Genomic DNA, 18,651 nt, shown 5'->3' with positions numbered 1-18,651 from the left:
TCTTTTTTTTTTTTTATCTCAAAACAGGAGATGCTGATAAATACCAGGTGCGTGATTTCTCCAGGCACCCATTCCCAGCCCCAGAGGAATCTCCATGCATCCAGTGTGCTTTCTAAATGAAAATGCATATGTACAAACCCTTGGACCAGAGAAGTTTCCTTGGGAACTGTTTTTCTTTTTATCGGCATTTTATAGGTATGTTGGTATTATTAAATTTCTACTAAAACTTTAGCTTTACACTTAGTTGGGCAAAACAAAGAAATAACCAGCTCTGTTTGTCACCTAGCTGCCTAACCCCCACCCCCCCACCCGGTGAGAAAGACACCAGCTCTTCCCCAAACGTTCGGTGCAAAAGGATACATTACTCCTTAAGTAGTATTTTACATCAGTTCATTCTTTTTCTGTAGTGCACAAAAAAAGACTCTTCAGGGTATGTACAGCATGTTTTTAAAGTATCAAGTGCTCTCTCTTTTCCAATACAGAGAATTATTAAGCACGCCCCGACAGCCACGTCTCCCCACAGGATTGTGAGCCACAACACAGGTGTAATTAGGGCCTGGGTTCTTTCCAGTTTGTGCATATGCCTGGACAGCTTCTCTTCAACCGCAGTAAGTACAGGCTCAACACTAGTCACATGCACATTAAGATTATCCAAACAAAAACACTGGGGAAATCAATCTGCTAAAAATTAAACATTTTAATTTAATAACGTACATAAAAGTCTTTGTGAAAGTATAAATAACAAGTTTTATTTAAAAAATAATCGTCCTCATCATACATATGTAATGCAACCTAAAGCAGTCCTGGAGATCGTTCACATCATATTTGGGGTTACACGTATCACTGCTCTATTCCGGTAGCATGGCCACTACAAAGCACCTTGTGATTGTAATAGCATAATGAGCTATTATGCACTGGGATTTTTGCAAATAAGGTATTTCATAAGGCAGAATGGGGAAAAAAAAACACACAAGTTACATCCATTTACAGAAATAACAATTTCTAGTTGTGAACTAATTACTATGCTTGGAAAATGCTAGCATCCGTATAAAATTTGGTCAAATTATGATGCAAAATCTGGATTTTTTGCAAACTTGTCATATTTTTGTGACATCTCCTAAGCATTTCCCTGAGAGCATAAGGAATGGTATTAACTTAATGAAATGTTGTGGCCTCTAGAAGAGTCTTCATGAAGGGAATACCTCAGAGGTAAAGATTTCTTGAGGACTGTAAGAAAAATCTGTGAGTCCACAAGTGGAGGAACAGGAACAACCATGAAAAGTACAACCAGCTGAGAACCCACCCAGAGGAAGGGATGAGGAATGAGAGGTTTGCCCCTAACCCATATATTACCCTTCTATAAACTACTGGGATGCTTTTTCACTGTACTTGGAAACGTTACCATTTTCTGTGAATGAGCCGTTGGGTTCCAAGGCATTCCCCTGCAAAACTGCAGCCGCCACAGGCATGGTCACTACACATTGGGGGCACTGGTAAGGGCTCCAGATGAGGGGGAGATGAGCACAAGTCCTCCTTTCTTTCTGGGAAAGAGGTAGACCAGACTGCTTTCTTCTTCACACTGCACTGTATCAGCTATAATAAGAAAATGGACTGGGTAGAAGTAGAGAGGTGGGTGATCTGGGAAAATGAGGAGCCCCAGGAGGTGGGGCAGGCTGGGAGGAAGGCCCCTTGTCAGGAGAGGAGGCCAACAAAACTCAGGGGAATGTACTTGGACCCCAAGGGCATTAGGGGATGGAAAGTGCTGCAAAACTTGAAGACCTTTGTTCTTAGGAAAAGAGGTGGAAACTTCCGCTTTCCTTTCTCCACCCTGTCCACGCTACCCTGTTTCCAAGACCCAAAACTCAGGCAGGTACCTTCAGCATTGTAAGTCAACTATATCAGGGTTTAGCCTCCCTCAGAAGGCTTGGCCTGTGCGAAAGTGTTTCAAAGTCTGCCTGTAAACCAGTTGTTTGGAACATGATAAAGAACTTCCTCATAAGATTACTTACTTGTCAGCAATTCTTTATGTGTATTCTTAGTTTTAGAATGTAAGCAATGTGCTTTGAATCTCCAAAATATTTTCTATGGCATACAGGAAAAAAAAAATGAACTTTTTATAAGGAAAAAGAAATGCCCAACATGTGTGTCATCAAAAGGAAACTTCTGTATTGTACATTCATAGCAATACTTCCCACTGGCATTTATAATGACACTTAAGCACTAAAAATAAATGTTTGTTTTCAGACACAGAGTAAATCCAATAATCTATCACTTCAATAAACCATTCCATTATTAGGGAATGGCTACCAATATTCTCTATGTGTACTTTATATCATTCTGGAAGTACAATCAAGAGGCAATGCTTTATTTAAGGCTACATATTAAGGCTACCTTGGTTATCTGAAATATGAAATATGTATAAGCAACAAAGATACTTTTGTCAAAGGGAGTATAAATTAAACACTATTTCCGTTTTAGGAAAAGAAATGCTATTACAAGCCAACTAGACATTCAAAATGATATCTTAAAATGTATTGCTATTCCTGTATTGCTCAAACTACCCATTTCAGAACACCAAGAGATTCTTACTTTATTTTTTTTTATCTTTTAAGCATGGCTACATCAGAATAAAGACTTTTGAAATTAAACTTTCTTTCGTGTTAAAAGAGAAATTTATTACAATAAAGTAAGTGCAAGTGCTATTAAAAACGCTGGCTAAAATTATAAAGTGTCTATATAATTTTTCTAATTATAAATATTGGAAATAACATCAACAATTCTATATGTACAAAGAACTTTGAAAACATAAAATCAGGTGATGGGTATTGAAGAGGGTATCTTTTGGGATGAGGACTGGGTTTTGTATGGAAACCAATGTGACAATAAATTTCATATATTAAAAAAGAAAAGAAAGCATAAAATTATGCACAAGGCCACAATATAACTGCACATTATCCTTTTAGGTTTCACTTTTATCTCTCCTAGTCCCAGATCATTCCAGAATACGAAAAGATATGCTAATTCCTCAGATTCCAAACTTCAAAATTTTAGTGTTTTCAATGCATGTCAGTTATCACACATTAATAATCCTTTGAAATCATTGTATTCTCATCAAGTGGTTCTAGTTCCCAAATTTTTCTTTATAGATCTTGGACCAAAAGTTGAGCTAGAAAAACTGACTACAGGATCTAGCGTGGCACGTACTCACAATGATTCACTTAAAAGTGGCAGAGGGGTTTTATACATATATATAAAAAGATCTACAAGGCATGAAAGACAGTAAGTAGCGTCTTTGGGCACCCTCTGTTTGCTTACTTGGCTCCTGTTCCTGTAGAAAGGAAAAGCCAGAGCCGTGAGGAAGTAAAGGCAAATCAGAACTGCTGGGAGTGTGTTGGTTTGGAGGGGGGATGGAGGTGGAACGCAGTACAGAGAAGGAGCTGGGGAGAAGTGTGTGATTATAAAGGGAAGTTAGAAAGTATTACCTATCTGCTCTTGCCCCCCTGCTAAAGCAGGGACTGGTTCCAGCCTGGCCTCCTTCGGTACAGCCCAGTTACTCTGTTACTTTGCAGTTACTCTGTTTCCCCAGCTCTGTGAAAAGAGCTATTGCCTTTCAGACAGTGAAGACATAACTGTTCCCTACTGAGAACAATTCCACAAATGTGAGGAACAATACAGGTTTGGACATTTCACAAATACCAGAGAGACTCTGAAGTAGGCCTCAACATGAAGGCAGGTGAAACAATTTTTACAAACGAGCAGCTAATACCCAGAGAGGTTAAGAGGTTCGGCCAAAGGGAAGACAAGGACACTAGAGGTGATACTTATTCCCCTATGACAGCACTTGTCAAACTTTAATGTGCATGTAATTCACCTGGGAGCTCATCTAAAATGCACTGGATCTGGGGGGGGGGGGGGGGGGGGGGTGGGACCTCTGATTCTGTATGAACTGGCTCCTAAGAGGTGCCAGGTGCTCTATGGACCACACTTCGAGAGGCAAGGGTCTACAACACAAAGAGGGAGCCGCTCTGTCTCTCTGGGCCACAAGTATATCTTAGAAGTCCTGAGTAGAACAGACTTGCTCCAGTGCTGTCTGCTTACCCACACTCATCCCCAGGCAAAATATGTAAATGCATCACACAAGTGAACGCTGTGTACAAGACTGTGTTAATATATCTTCTGAGAGCACCATGACTATATGAAGAGCCAAACAAATAAAAGAATTCAACTTGAGTACATGGAGAGGTCTATTAGCTGGAAACAAAACTGAGCTTTCTCTCCTGTAGTCCTTCTTACAGTGAACATGATATAAAGGTATAAAAAAATAGCATAGGAAATTTCATAGTAAAAGGCCACATGTGCACACAAATACATATAGCATGACTTCTAAGAAATAAAATGCAATTTATCAGAATAAAGTGCTACCACTGCTCCCAGCTAAAATCATCTCCTCTTCCAAACACAAGGAAAAAACCTTGAATTGTCAGGAAAATGACTGCATTGCCTGCCAGCACAAGGCCACAGGCTCCCCATTTGATCTGAAACACAAGGAAAGAGGATTAAATCTTTACTTTCTTCATATCATACTCTTTGAAAATCTCTGTTATTTTCTGCATTAGAATCATCCAATGAAATATTACATAAAACTGCTAAAAGGCTTAATAACCTAACAGGCAGGAGACAGTGAACTATTCAGTAATTAGCCTAATTACTTCGTGATGCTTGATAATTAAGTCTGTATCATCCTTATCATTTTCCCCATTAGACATATTTCTCAACATGTTTTCGTAGACAATGATTGCCTTAAGTAAAATAAAAGCACCCAGAATATAAAGGGTCTAATTATAATACCGGGTACTAAAAGATCTATACCCATTGCCTCCTTTCAGGAAAACAGGAGTTGCAGAGAATTATGGATTGGTCTGTTTCTTTTCTAGGCAAGAACAGACTTTAAATAATAATCTGCATACAAATGAAAACAGCTTCCCAGCGTGGCAGATGGTTCTATAGAGGCGCAGTAGGGGATGAGAGTACCCTCTAGTGGGCATTTTGTTTTAATTTAAGCAATAGAAAGAAAACATCAATGAAAGTTTCTTCATAAAACAGAAATCCTTACAGCCAAACTTAAATATTAGTCTACAGCACAAGGAGAGTAAGGTCTTGAAGATTTGCATTCAAGAAGCTCCAATGCTTCTCATCTAAATAGAGTTCAAACTGGCATAGCATTCAAGAGCCTGCGCAAGTGGGCTTCCCCAACCTTTCTAGCCTCCTTCTCAATCACATCCTTTTGACTCCGCCATATTGAACTGCTATTTATTCCACATATTGCATTTTCACACTTGGGTGCCATTCCATAGAACAGCCTTCCCTACTTGAATCAAAACCTTATTTAGCCTTTGAGGCCTACATCAAATGCCAGTTGGAATTTCTCTCTTCCTGGTGCTCCTATGGTGGTGTGATCATGTTTCAATTATCACACATAATACATTTATAGTGTACTTACCCATCAGGCTAGTTTCTGTGCCTCTGGGACACAGACAATGTCTGGCTCTTATTCCTGGTATCTTACAAATAGCAGATGTCCCCAAGATCCAATGCCCCAAATAAGAGTTTCATGAAATTGAAACAGCATGTAGTTAGGGGGAATAAAAGCAAGTAGCATGAAAAGCAGTGAACGTTAAAAAAGAAAGAAGTGAATAAATTATACCCACAATGTGTGTTTTGGAGACAAAAAGAAAACAATTATACTGGATATGAAGATGGCATCTTATTCACTGTATCTTCTTGTAACCATGTAGGTGTCCCTTAAAATATGCCTATAGTATTGAGTTGGAAACTGTGTTCACGATCCTATATGCAGAAGAATTTGATGCGATGTTCATTTTGGAACCAGAAAAGCATTGCTATTACATTCTCTGTGGATCGCCCTAAGAGGCAAGGATTTGATAAGCACAATTCCAGAAAACAGTTTAAAGAGCAAGAAATCACATGCCCCGGCTAAAAGTTGTGAGAGAGACAAAGAAAGCATTCTGAAAACATAGCCAAGGCACTGATAGGGAGATCTAAAATGGAAAAGAGAAACTACAAACACATCTGGATTTGAGAATTAAGCCTAAGCAATGGCAGTGAAACTGATGTTCTGAAGTAAACTCAGCAACAACCGAACAAAACAATAGAAAACAAAACTTACCACAGACACACGGGCAAGAATAACAGGAAATCCAAAGGCAGAAACAACAATTCCAGTAGTGAAAAAATATGCCAGCTCCCGACAGGCACTACTTGTGGCATCAGAGTCATACGTTGCTCTTTTGGCAATGAAATGGGGGATGGGAGAGATGGCGTGAAATATCAGGACAAACAAGGGCCAGTAAACGCTGTCGGATGGACCCAGAAGAAACCCAAAAAGAAAAGTTACGGTTACATTGTAAAGACATGCTGCCATTTCAAAGTTAGAATTATCTTCAGCGTCTAGGTCAAACAATTATTAATTTAATGGTCAATGCTCGTACATGAGATGATTTATACCAGGAACAGGTAAGGTGCAATGATTAAAAATTACTAGTCCAGGGATGCCTGGGTGGCTCAGTCAGTTAAGCATCCGACTCTCAGTTTCGGCTCAGGTCATGGTCTCACAGTTTCGTGGGTTCAGGCCCCTACATCAGGCTCTGTGCTGGTAGCGTGAAGCCTGCTTGGAATTCTCTCCCTCTCTCCCTGCCCCTCCCCTGCCCGTGCTGTGTCTGTTTTTCTCAAAATAAATAAATTTTTTAAAAATTTTTAAAAATTACTAGTCCATTAGTATGTCGATACCTTACCCTGTGTTAAAAAAAAAAAAAAAAAAAAAAACAACTACACAATGTGTAATCAAGAATCTTTATTGTTTTCTGTTATTCCTGAGCTGTAATTTCTTGAAGGCAGAATCTTCACTCAGTCACCTTTGTTTTCCCTATAGAACGCAAGACAGTGCACCCACTTTGCACCCACTAACTCAACAGAGATCTTCTGAGTGTATACACGTTGGAAACCCTTCAAAGGCTTAGTAAAACCCAGATTCCTTTCCCTGGCCTACAAAGCCTTCCATGATCTGGCCAACTTCTCCCATTTGCATTGTGCCATCTTCTCTTTATATACTCAGTCAGTAGCCACGCCAGCCTTTTTTCTGTTCCTGAAACACTCTGAGCTCATCCCCATCTTAGGGCCTCTGCACTAGCAAAACCCTCTGCCTGGAATGCTCTCCTCCCTGTCTTCTCGTTGGCTGGCTCCTTCTTGTGCAATCTAAGCTGAGAGGCCTCCTAAAAGTAGCTTTCCCTGATCATTCAATTTTATTTATTTTTTATTGGAGTATAATTGATGCTTTAGTTTTTGGGGTACAACACAGTGATGCCGACAACCCTATGCAATATGCAATATTCACAAGTGTAGCTGCCATCTGTCCCCATACATTGCTATTATGATACCACTGACTATATTCCCTATGCTGTGCCTTTTATCCCTGTGACTTAGTCATTCCATGACTGGAAGCCTGCATCTCCCACTGCCCTCACATTCTGCCCAACCCCAATTTGTTCTCTTCAATAAATGGTAGTAGGAAAACTGAATAGCTACATGCAAAAGAACGAAGCTGGACCACTTTCTTACAACGTACACAAAAATAAACTCAAAATGGATTAAAGACCTAAATGTGAGACCTGAAATCATAAAACTCCTAGAAGAAAACACAGGCAGTAATCTCTTTAACATCAGCCTTAGAAACATTTTCCTAGATATGTCTCCTCAGGCAAGGGAAACAAAAGCAAAATCAAACTACTGGGAATACATTAAAATAAAAAGCTTTTGCACAGTGAAGGAAACCATCAATAAAATGAAAAGGCAACCTACTGAATGGGAGAAGAGATTTACAAATGATACATCCAAAAAGGGGCTAATATCCAAAATATAGAAAGAACTTTCACAACTCAACACCAAAAAACACCTACATAATCCAATCAAAAAAGGGCAGAGGACCTGAATAGAATTTTTCCAAAGAAGATATACAGATGACCAACAGACACATGAAAAGATGCTCAACGTCACTCATCATCAGGGAAATGCAAATCAAAACTACAGTGAGATATCACCTCACACCTGTCAGAATGGCTAGTATCAAAAAGACAACATGGGGGTGAGGCGCCTGGGTGGCTCAGTCGTTTGGGTGTCCGACTTCAGCTCAGGTCATGATCTCACGGTTCGTGGGTTCAAGCCCCACATCAGGCTCTGTGCTGGTATCTCAGAGCCTGGAGCCTGCTTTGGATTCTGTGTCTCCTTCTCTCTCTGCCCCTCCTCCACTTACTCTCTCTCTCTCTCTCTCAAAAATAAATAAACATTAAAAAAAATTAAAAAAAAAAAGACAACATGGGGGCACCTGGGTGGCTCTGTCAGTTAAGCATCTAACTTTTGACTTCGGCTCAAGTCACGATATCACAGTTCATGAGTTTGAGCCCCATGCTGGGCTCTACACTGACAGTGCAGAGCGTGCTTGGGATTCTCTCTCCCTCCCTCTGCCCCTCCCCTGCTCATTCTTTTCCTCTCTCTCTCTCTCAAAAATAAATAAATAAACTTAAAAAAAAAAAAAAAAAGACAAGATATAACAAGTGTTCGCAAGGATGTGGAGAAAAAGGAACCTTTATTCACTGTTGGTGGGAACGTAAATTGGTGCAACCACTGTGGAAAATAGTCTGGAGGTTCCTCACAAAATGAGAGTTACCATATGATCCAGGAATTCCTCTACTGCATATTTACCCAAAGAAAACAAAAAAGCACTATTTCAAAAAGATATATACACATCTATGTTCACTACAGCATTATTTACAATAGCCGAAATATGGAAGTAACCCAAGAGTCCATCAACAGATGAATGGATAAGGAAGATATACATGGAATACAGAATATTACTCAGTCATAAAAAAGAACAAGATCTTGAGACAACATGGATGGACATAGAGGATATTATGTTAAGTGAAATAAGACTGACCATCCATTTTAAATACTTCAAGTTACCCTTGAGCACATCACCCTCTTGACTTTTTGCCAGCATTTATCCCTATTTGATATTTCCTTGTTTATGAGAACAAGAATCAAATTTGTCTCGATCAATCACCATTTATCCCCAGGGCCGAGATGAGGTATTCCATTACCACTTACTGAATGAACAAAATGAATTTTAAGTATGGAAATCATAAAACTAAATATGCTTACCAGTACAAACTTTAGATATACTCTAATCTTTATTATAAGACATAATAATACCATAATGCAAAAAAGTTTTCTTCCCAAATTTTAATGTTTTGTATTTATTAAAAATTGTCATCTGCTTTTCAATTACATTTGCTCTACAAATACTTCAAAAATATTTTTCTCCATCAGTCAGATGTTTATTATGCTTCATTCCTTGAGAGAGAGAAAAAAAAAAGGAAAGTCTCTATTCACTTTAAAATATCTAGGGGCGCCTGGGTGGCGCAGTCGGTTAAGCGTCCGACTTCAGCCAGGTCACGATCTCGCGTCCGTGAGTTCGAGCCCCGCGTCAGGCTCTGAGCTGATGGCTCAGAGCCTGGAGCCTGTTTCCGATTCTGTGTCTCCCTCTCTCTCTGCCCCTCCCCCATTCATGCTCTGTCTCTCTCTGTCCCAAAAATAAATAAACGTTGAAAAAAAAAAATTTTTTTTTAATAAAAAAAAAAAAAATAAATAAAATAAAATAAAATATCCACATCACAGTAACACACGGAGGTCCACCCCGACAGCACCTCTAAGCAGAAGTTGTGACAAAGCTAGACTGTAATGAAAGCTTATTTCAGCCACAGATCTAGGAGTACGGGACAGCAACCAAAAAGCAAGAAGGGGAAATGCCCTTCATCAAGAGGACTCAAGATGTACACACTAAATTCTAACTCCTAATTCTAAACTATAGGGATTATAGTGGGTTTCAAGAATCACCAAATAATATTGTTGAAGGGGCTGTTAGAGATTATCTAGTTCAAAGCCTTTATTTTACCAGTGAGGAAACACAGATAGAGAGACAAGAAGAGGTCTGGAAGAGACCCAGCTATGACCTGACATGCCCACAGCCAGGAGCTCTTAATTATTAACTTCCTAGAATATAGTGAGAGTTCTCTGTACAACAATCTAAGGCACTGTGTTCCCGTTCATAGTAAGCGATCAATATTCAACTATGAGAACTATTAATGTAGAAGCAACCTTGTTTACATACAAAGTTTGGGTATTAAATATACACTATTCAGAAAACGTGTAGGCCAGGGATTGGCAAACTTTTTCTGCAAAGGCCAAATAGTAAATATTTTAGACTTTGCAAGTCACGGGGTCTCTGCCTCAACTACACAACTCTGCCCCTGTGGTGCAGAAGTGGCCAGAGATGGTACATAAATGAGTGTGGCTGTATTCTGATAAAACATTTAATTTCAAAAACAGGCATCAGGCCATGTTTGGCCTGTGGGCCAGTTTGCTGACTCCTGATGTACAGGATAATCCTGGGTCACCATCATTAAATATAAAATTAATTTCTTTGTAGTAGCAGTAAATGGCTCTTTTTTTTAAAAACCTTATAGGGATCGTAGAGAATTAGAACACCTGGATTTAGAGTTGGTTGTAGAATAATGGTCAAGAGAGTGAGAACATGAGTCCAATCTCTGCCACTTAATGCTGTGCGACTTGGGTTAAGTCTTTGACCACGCTGGGCTTTTGTTTCCCAGCTAGAAATGAGGGTAATACCTTATATCCTTAAAAACCAGACTCTGGTAACAGCTGCAAACACTCTGGACAAATAGAAGTTATTGCTTACAACCGGCTCCCTCTTGTGTTTAGACAATCTCTGGCCAGGACTGGGGTGAGAGATCTGAACTCATCAAATGTCCCAACAACTAGCTCCAGCTGGTTTAAGTTAGTCCCAGCATCTCCTGTGCAGTTAGATGCTCAACCAATCACCTGGGAGGCATCCCAGAACCCTCTCCCCCTGCTGAACCCTGACATCAGTTAACAAAACCTGTTAGTTCTGCCACCTAGATCTCTCTCTTTCCTTTCATTTCATTCCTACTGCCACAGCCCGACATTTTGCTTGCTTTATGACAGTAGTGCCCTACTGTGTGTCCTGAGGGCAGTCTCAGCACCTTGCTATCCACTCTTACATTTTGGCCAGACTGACTTTTTTCAAACAGAAACCCCCTAACCCTCCAAACCTATTCTCAGGATATTTTTCCAGCTCCTATGGCTTGAAGTGTAAAATCTGACCTCTTTTACATGGCATACAGTGCCCTAAAGACTGACTGACTCTACATCCTTGACCAACCTTTCTATTGCTCATCCCAGCTACACTCTATGCTCTACCATAATGAACCACATGTGGTTTCCTGGAGAGTCTCTATGCCTTAATGTCTGTGGGCCTGAGCATATGACTTTCCTACTGCCTGAAGTCCTCCTTCCCCAGTTTCCGGCATGGTCTGCTTCCTTATTTTCTTTGCATTTCTGCTCACAAGTCACCCTCTCAGAGAGGCCTTCCCTGACCACCCTCTCCCCAGTCTCTGTGCCCTTTATCATTTATTCTTCATAACATTTCTACCTCTGATAGAATGGACATTTTTAAATCTGTTTAGTGTCCATCTCCCCCATTGCAACACAGACTCTAAGAGAGTAGGACCTTTGTTCTCATTTCTTAATCTCCAGTTCCCATAACAGTGGCTGGCATGTGGTAAGCACTCAACCAAGAGTTGTTGAATAAACACATTTTGGTGAATGTTCCTACTGCCTGGAATGCCCTCCCCTAATTCATCAGCCCCACAAACTCTTATTTAGACACAAAGTCTAGCTTAAAGACAACCGTTTCTCTGCAGCCCTGCCTGACTCTCCCAGAGAAACTCAGATACACCTTCTCAAAGCTCTCCGTGTACTGTGCACATGTCTCCACTACAGCTGTCATCTTATGGACTAGACCGACGCCTGTCTGCCTCTCAGGCACAACTCAAATTGCAAGCTCCTTGAGGACAGGACTGTATCTCTTACTTTTTATATCCCCAGCGGGTCCAGAGTAGGTGTTCAAGAAATGCTTACTAAATGAATACATCAAGTCTAAAAAGAGCTTTTCTCTGCATAAATATAACTGACCCACAAATGGACCTGGACTTCACTAACTCATTGGTTAGAGCCCGGCGCTAAATTCACTAAACTTGCTAACACTCACAGGAACAGTGACAAACGCACAAAAACAAGAATAGTTCTTTTTGAAATGAACACTTACCCATAATCTTCTAAGGCACATCCCAGCATAAGAAAAGTCAGCCCAATAGCCCCACTGAAGGATAATGCCACAAGAGCTGTGAAAAATAAAACCAAGAGTTAAAAGGTCCCAATTAGTGGTTGCCAGGGACCTGGGGGAAGAGGGGAGGAATGGGAGTGCCTACTAATGGGTATGGAGTTTCTTCTGGGGCGTGGGGGGGGGGGGGGGGGCGGTGTGTGTGTGAAGTGTTCTGGAATTAAATGGTAGCGACGGTTGCACAAACTTGTGAATAAACTAAAAACCATAGAATGTTCCACTTTTAAAAGGTTAATTTTATGGTATGTGAGTTATATCTTAAACAAAAACATTCACTTAAAGAAGTAAAAGGTTCCCAATTTACACAAATGTAGTGATTTATTTCATTAGTTGACATCACATTTGACTAGCAAATGACTGCCTGTGTCCACCACTTTAAAATTACTAGGTGACAAAGGTCTCAAGCATTTTCCAACCCCTATCTAATATATAAATTCCCTCTATTTGTCACAAGAGGCCCACCAGCTTGTCTGCACAACTCCAGTGAAGAGAACTCACTACTGCCTGAGGCATATCATTTCCTTCTGATAGTATCTAAATGCTGAAAATCCTTTCTTCAAATTATATCCAAAATGCCTCACTGTAATATATATATGCCCTTTGATCATTCTGTCTCTCCCAACCCCAGTACTTCAAGTATTTGAAGACTACTTTCAGGTTTTCATAGAAAATGACTCCCAAGTAGCATCCACCAAATAAAATATTTATTCCCTGCATCTGTTCAACACTAATCGCTGAGGGGGTAGGAACGTTATTTGTCCTTGTCATGCTGCGGAGTGGGAGACAGAGTATCAACGTTGTTAAAAAAAATCCTGAGCTCTGAGTCACCAACATGGGTTCAAATCTCAACATTGCCGCCAACTGGCTGTGTGACCTTGGAGAGAAACTGAACCTCTTTCAATCAAATTTCTCACCTATAAAATGGGAATAATGGTGCCACCTTATCATGCAGCTTATGAGAAGTAAAGGAGATAATCCATGTGAAGTGTTTGGCAAAAGAAGGTGTTCCATAAATAAACGCTGACTGATGAAGGTACTTGCTCATTTTAGCAATATTCTTTGCTAAAGGTATAAATTCAAAGCACCAGACACAATTTAGCGAAATTTTCTTCTGAAAAAAATCCATAATACTCACAATTAGTCATTCACTAAATTAATTAACATTTTGATTGCTTCCTTTTACTTTAAGAGATTTAGGGAGACTGTTTTATAGGAAGATGCGAAGGTGCTTTTTAAAAACATCTGGAAGGGGCGCCTGGGTGGCGCAGTCGGTTAAGTGTCCGACTTCAGCCAGGTCACGATCTCGCGGTCCGTGAGTTCGAGCCCCGCGTCGGGCTCTGGGCTGATGGCTCAGAGCCTGGAGCCTGTTTCCGATTCTGTGTCTCCCTCTCTCTCTGCCCCTCCCCCGTTCATGCTCTGTCTCTCTCTGTTCCAAAAATAAATAAACGTTGAAAAAAAAAATTAAAAAAAAAAAAAAAACATCTGGAAGTATACAGACATTAGGGCACAAGACAAGACTGCCAATTTTAATTTTTATACTCTTCCATGTCGTACATGTCACTTTTTAAAGAAAAACGCACAAAAGGAACTTTTCGCATATTGTTTCAATTACAGATGGTCTTTTCTTGGTTGGCACTATCCCTTCCCTGTGCCTGACCTTTTGTATCACTCCCTTCTTCAAAGCTAGGAACCAGAGACCTCTTCTTTCCGGTCTGTGACACCCATCTCTCAAGGTTCACAAATGTATCTCCAGTTGATTGATTCTTTTTTCTTTTTGGGGGGAATCAACATCCTCTGCCATATTTTAAAGTTGGAGCTAACAAGGAATCCAACTTCATTTCTTTAGACTGTCCTTCTGCTGAGACATTGCGTTTGACCCAAAGTTCCCTAGTATCACGAGTGGCCAGCCACATCTGATGCTGCAGCCCAGAACAGGTCCTGGGACCTAGGCCTGCACCTCCAACTCCAATCTGGACTTCTCTGCCCAGGTAGCCAACAAGGACCTCAAAGTCGACATGTATAAAACCCAAACATCCTACCCTCTCCTTCCAAACACATTCTTCCCTTTAAGTCCTATCCTGAAAGACCAACCAACACTATCATCACCTTCTGTCTTACAGAAGATCACCAAGTTAAGGTGACTCAACCTCCCAGGTGTCACTCAAAACCACCTCTATACACTGAATGAGCGTGTTCCCTCCCCAAATTCATGTTAAATCCTCCTGCCAATGTGATGGTACTTAAAGCTTTTGGGAGGTGATTAGGTCATGAAGGTGGGACCCTCATGGATGGGATTAGTGCCTTCATAAATGATGCTCCAGAGCTCCCTTGCCCTGTCTGCCATGTGAGGACACAGTGAGATGTCTATGAACCAGGAAGCAGACATTCACCAGACCGGGCATCTGTTGGCACCTTGATCTTGGACTTCTCAGTCTCCAGAATTGAGAAACAAATGTTTGCTCTGTAAGCCATCCAGTTTCCGGTATTTTTGTTAGAGCGGCCCTAAAGGACTAAGATACCCACCCTCTTCTCTTGAACCCTCTACTACTGCCCTGGTGCATGCCCTCACCATCTCATGTCTGCCTCCAACCTTGATTCTTCCAATCCATCTTCCACACAGCAGACAGCGATCTCTCATATACACAACGCTGGTGTCACCCCTTCACAGCCACTTTCACAGCCTACGAGTTGATCCGGCACAATTCTCCCCACTTGGAAAAACTGTCCTTGCTCCCTCCTTAGCCAGGTGACGCCTTACTGATTTTTTTAGATTCAATTCAAGAACTGCCTTTTTCTCCCCAGAGCAGGGTTAAGTTATCCCATCTGTGTTAGTTTCCTGGGGCTGCCATTAACAACGTACTACAAACTGGACCGTTAGAACCACAGAAGTTTATTTTCTCACACTTCTGGGGGCTTGACGTCTCTAATCAAGGTATTGGCAGGACCATGCTTCCTCTGAAGGCTCTAAGGAAGAATCTTTCCTCGCTTTTTCCTAACTCGTGGTGGTTGCTGGCAATCTTTGATGTTTCCTGGCTTCTAGCTGCATCAGTCCAATTTTTGCCTCTGTCTCCATACAGTGTTCTCCTTGTGATTCCATGTGTAAATTCTGACCCTCGCCCCTTTTTATAAAGACACTAGTCATTGGATTAGGGCACACTCTAATCCAGTATCATCATCAAGTTAATGATAACATCTGCCAAGACTCTATTCCCAAATAAGGTCGCATTCACAGATACTGGAGAGTTAGAACTTGAACATACCTTTTGAAGGATACAATTTAATCCATAACACCATCTTTGTGCTCCTCCTGTTATCTAAGGACACCTTGGACACTTCAACAGTAATATAATCATTTCCAGTTCTGTCACCCAAAAATAACTTTTATCTTTTTATCCCAAGTCACAGGCATACAATGGTCCCTCAATCTGTAAGATAGTTCACCCCTTAGTGAACTATCTGTAGCTTCCTTCCCTTAGTCCTTTTCCATTTCATGGTCTTCCTTTTCACTACATCACAATTTCTAACACATTCACACATAAACAGTATCATTACTTGATAGTTTCTGGGCATGACTAAGCACAGCGCAGTCCAGTACTGGGATACTATCGGTCACCCCTTTTCTGCATTGCCTTCAAATGGACACGTTACACACTGGACACTGTCCAAGTAAATCACATTTACTAAACTGATGGTGAATATAAAAGTCAGCCAGAAATAATGATACAATGTGTCTTCTAATAGCTCACATACTCAGATAAATTTCAGAGTGCACACACATGCATGCAAATATATCGTATACATGTTTATAACAGATGTTGATTAACTAGGAAGATCTTTGGTTACCAATTCCAAAGATGGAAGTTAACTCCAACATAGAAACAAGTTACACTACTCTATTCAAACATCAGAAATCGAATGGTTTCCTACCAAAATAACAGGAAGCCTTCCAATAGCCTCTCCTACCGCTGCCATCCCCCACTTCTCTAAAGTCATACAGATAAGGGAAGCGGCGTTCTTGGTACCTCCTTTTTCAACTGCCCCTGTAGTTGAACACTCTCTGTACAAACACTACTTTCTTGTCTGTCCATAGATGAATAAACACTAAAGAAAGCAGCGATAACATTCCACCCAATCTATTCTCCACAATTATGAGAAATACAGCATTTCCGTGGGCTTTCTGTTGCCTGCAGTCAACTCTGCCCAACTAGGAAAACTCATCAGTACCGAAAGAATTAAGAACCCCGGGGCCGAGAAGACTGGAGACAATGGCTGCTCTAGAAGAAACTGGAAACTGCGGAGCGGCAGGAAGAGGGAGGACAGGCGTCAGGGTGGACATGTCGGGAAATGGAAACCCAGTCCGTTTAAAACTGAGCAGAGATGGGGGCGGGGGTACGCTCCGAAGTACTGAGGAGCCTAGAGGTGATGCTCCTGGTCTACCCGGGTCTCCAAGAAGGGCACCGCTCCTGGCTCGCCTGGAAGGTCCCGGAGAGACCGGCAGGAGCGTGCAGACCAGTGAGGTTCCACCCGCATCCCGCGGGGCGAAGGAAGAGGGTGAGCGCCTCCTCCGCCCCCGGAGAGAAGGGGAGAGCGGCAGGCTTGGGGGAGGCCGTTCCCCGCCCACACGCTGAGAGCGCAGCTCCAGGCTTAGCCCGGGACGGCGGCGACACCCCACCGCAGGAACAGCTACCTTTAACGCCCGCCATGTCTCCCGAGCTGGGGCCGCGGCTGCTTCCGGCTTCCTGCCACGGCCCGCCGGCCGCCCAGCCCCGGCCCGGGGTCGCACCACGGGCCCCGGGCCCGCCCCTCCACGCAGAACCCCGCCCCCCCACGCAGAACCCCGCCCCTGCCGTTTCCGATCCTTCCCGCCCCGCCACACAGAGCACGCCCCTGCGGGTTCCAGCTCCTCCAGCCCCGCCCCCATAGCCCCGCCCCTGCAGGTCTCATCTCCGCCTGCCACGCGATGTAGAGCCCCGCCCCCTGCTCGTCCGAGACCCAATTGGCAGAGACCCGCCCCTGCCTGTCCCATCTCGGCCAGCCCTGCCACGCAGAGCCCCGCCCCTTGCCTGTCGCGATTCCTACCTACCCAGCCACATGGAGCCCCGCCCCTGCTTGTCCAAGCCAGCCACGCAGAGCCGGGCCCTTGCGGGTCCCTGTGGGGTTCAAGTTTACTCCAACCACGCACAGCCCCGCCACTGCCAGTCCCGATTACTCCCTGACACGCCACTCAGAACCCCGCCCTGAGGGTCCCGATCGCCTTTTCCCCTCCACTCAGAGCCCCGTCCCTCTAGGTCCTAAACCCACTCCCGCCACGCAGAGCTCCGCCCTTGCCACGCAAAGCCCCGCCCAGATCGTCCACAACTCCTCCCCCGGCTCACAGAGCTCCGCCTACCCAGTGATCCTGGTCCTGGGCTTGTCCCGGAAATGCACTCTCAGTCTGTAAACCGGGTCTTGTTCCCGGAGTCTTTCTCCCAGATCCTGAGCCCTACGCATAATCTCTTAACCTGCCCTACACCCATCCTTTTCAATCCGTCGGCTGGGGCCTCGGCTCCTCCGGGACCGCTGGGTCCGCGGGCCAAGACGCTCCAAGGCAGCCAAACCAGTGCAGGTCCTGAGCTACAGAGGCCCAGCAATCGCGGTTCCTGGCTGCAAGGAATCTCGGCCTTAGGGTGGAGACCGAGAAAATGGGGAGAGGGAAGGGGGGAAATTACAACCGGTAGCGAAGGAAAGGACACTCATTTACTGAGCAGCACTTTTCTCTGAGCCCCAAGATGCTTTTGTGTGTGTGTGTGTGTGTGTGTGCGCGCGCGCCTGCCTGTCTGCGTTTATATGGCTGTGGCTGCAGCCGGTTTAGCTGGAGGTGGGAGCACCAGAGAACAAGTCCGTAGGAGACCTTTCTCCGAAGATGGACTTGCCTTACTTAATATGAACTTTAGCACTTTTCAAACACTCGTTTTCTCTCTTACACCCTGGTTTATTTAGAAACACAAAGACTAATAACCTCTTTTGCTCCTGAAGCTTTCATGAACCTTTAAATAGTTATTATTCTTAAACCTTGGGACCTCAAAGTCTGCCGGTAACTAAGACCAATTTAAACCTCAGAGGGCCATTTTGTATTTACTCTTCCTCACGGGAATAGAGAGTTTCTGTCTTGGTGGGGACAATCTGGAGGAGATCTTAAAAGCCATTTGATCCAAGTGCTTTATTTTACCTTAATGGAAAGAGGCTCAGAAAAGGTAGGGCTTGCCAGCTTTTTGGAGGAGGTTGGGTTACAGGCCACTTATGCCTCATTGTAGCCAGGA

At 42.8% G+C, this 18,651-nt stretch overlaps 1 protein-coding gene across 3 annotated transcripts; it reads right to left on the bottom strand.

Annotated features, from left to right (window-relative positions):
• Positions 1-679: 679 nt before the first annotated feature.
• LEPROT lies at positions 680-17,460 on the bottom strand. Of its 3 annotated transcripts, none has more exons than XM_045477722.1 (4): positions 17,436-17,460; positions 12,278-12,353; positions 6,188-6,374; positions 680-4,535 (listed from the first exon to the last, which is right to left on the bottom strand). In XM_045477722.1, exons 1-4 carry the CDS (start codon positions 17,443-17,445, stop codon positions 4,419-4,421), a joined length of 390 nt encoding a protein of 129 aa, XP_045333678.1. In that variant the 5' UTR covers positions 17,446-17,460; the 3' UTR covers positions 680-4,418. The 3 variants fall into 3 exon arrangements, with proteins under 3 accessions (XP_045333678.1, XP_045333676.1, XP_045333675.1); XM_045477720.1 differs by lacking the exon at positions 17,436-17,460 and adding an exon at positions 17,040-17,172; XM_045477719.1 differs by lacking the exon at positions 17,436-17,460 and adding an exon at positions 15,613-15,965.
• Between the last annotated feature and the right edge of the window lie 1,191 nt (positions 17,461-18,651).

This window comes from Leopardus geoffroyi, chromosome C1, assembly GCF_018350155.1.
Source record: "Leopardus geoffroyi isolate Oge1 chromosome C1, O.geoffroyi_Oge1_pat1.0, whole genome shotgun sequence".
Classification (NCBI taxonomy): domain Eukaryota; kingdom Metazoa; phylum Chordata; class Mammalia; order Carnivora; family Felidae; genus Leopardus; species Leopardus geoffroyi.
Note: the sequence above shows the minus strand (reverse complement) of the source record. Positions and strands in the feature narration are given on the sequence as shown.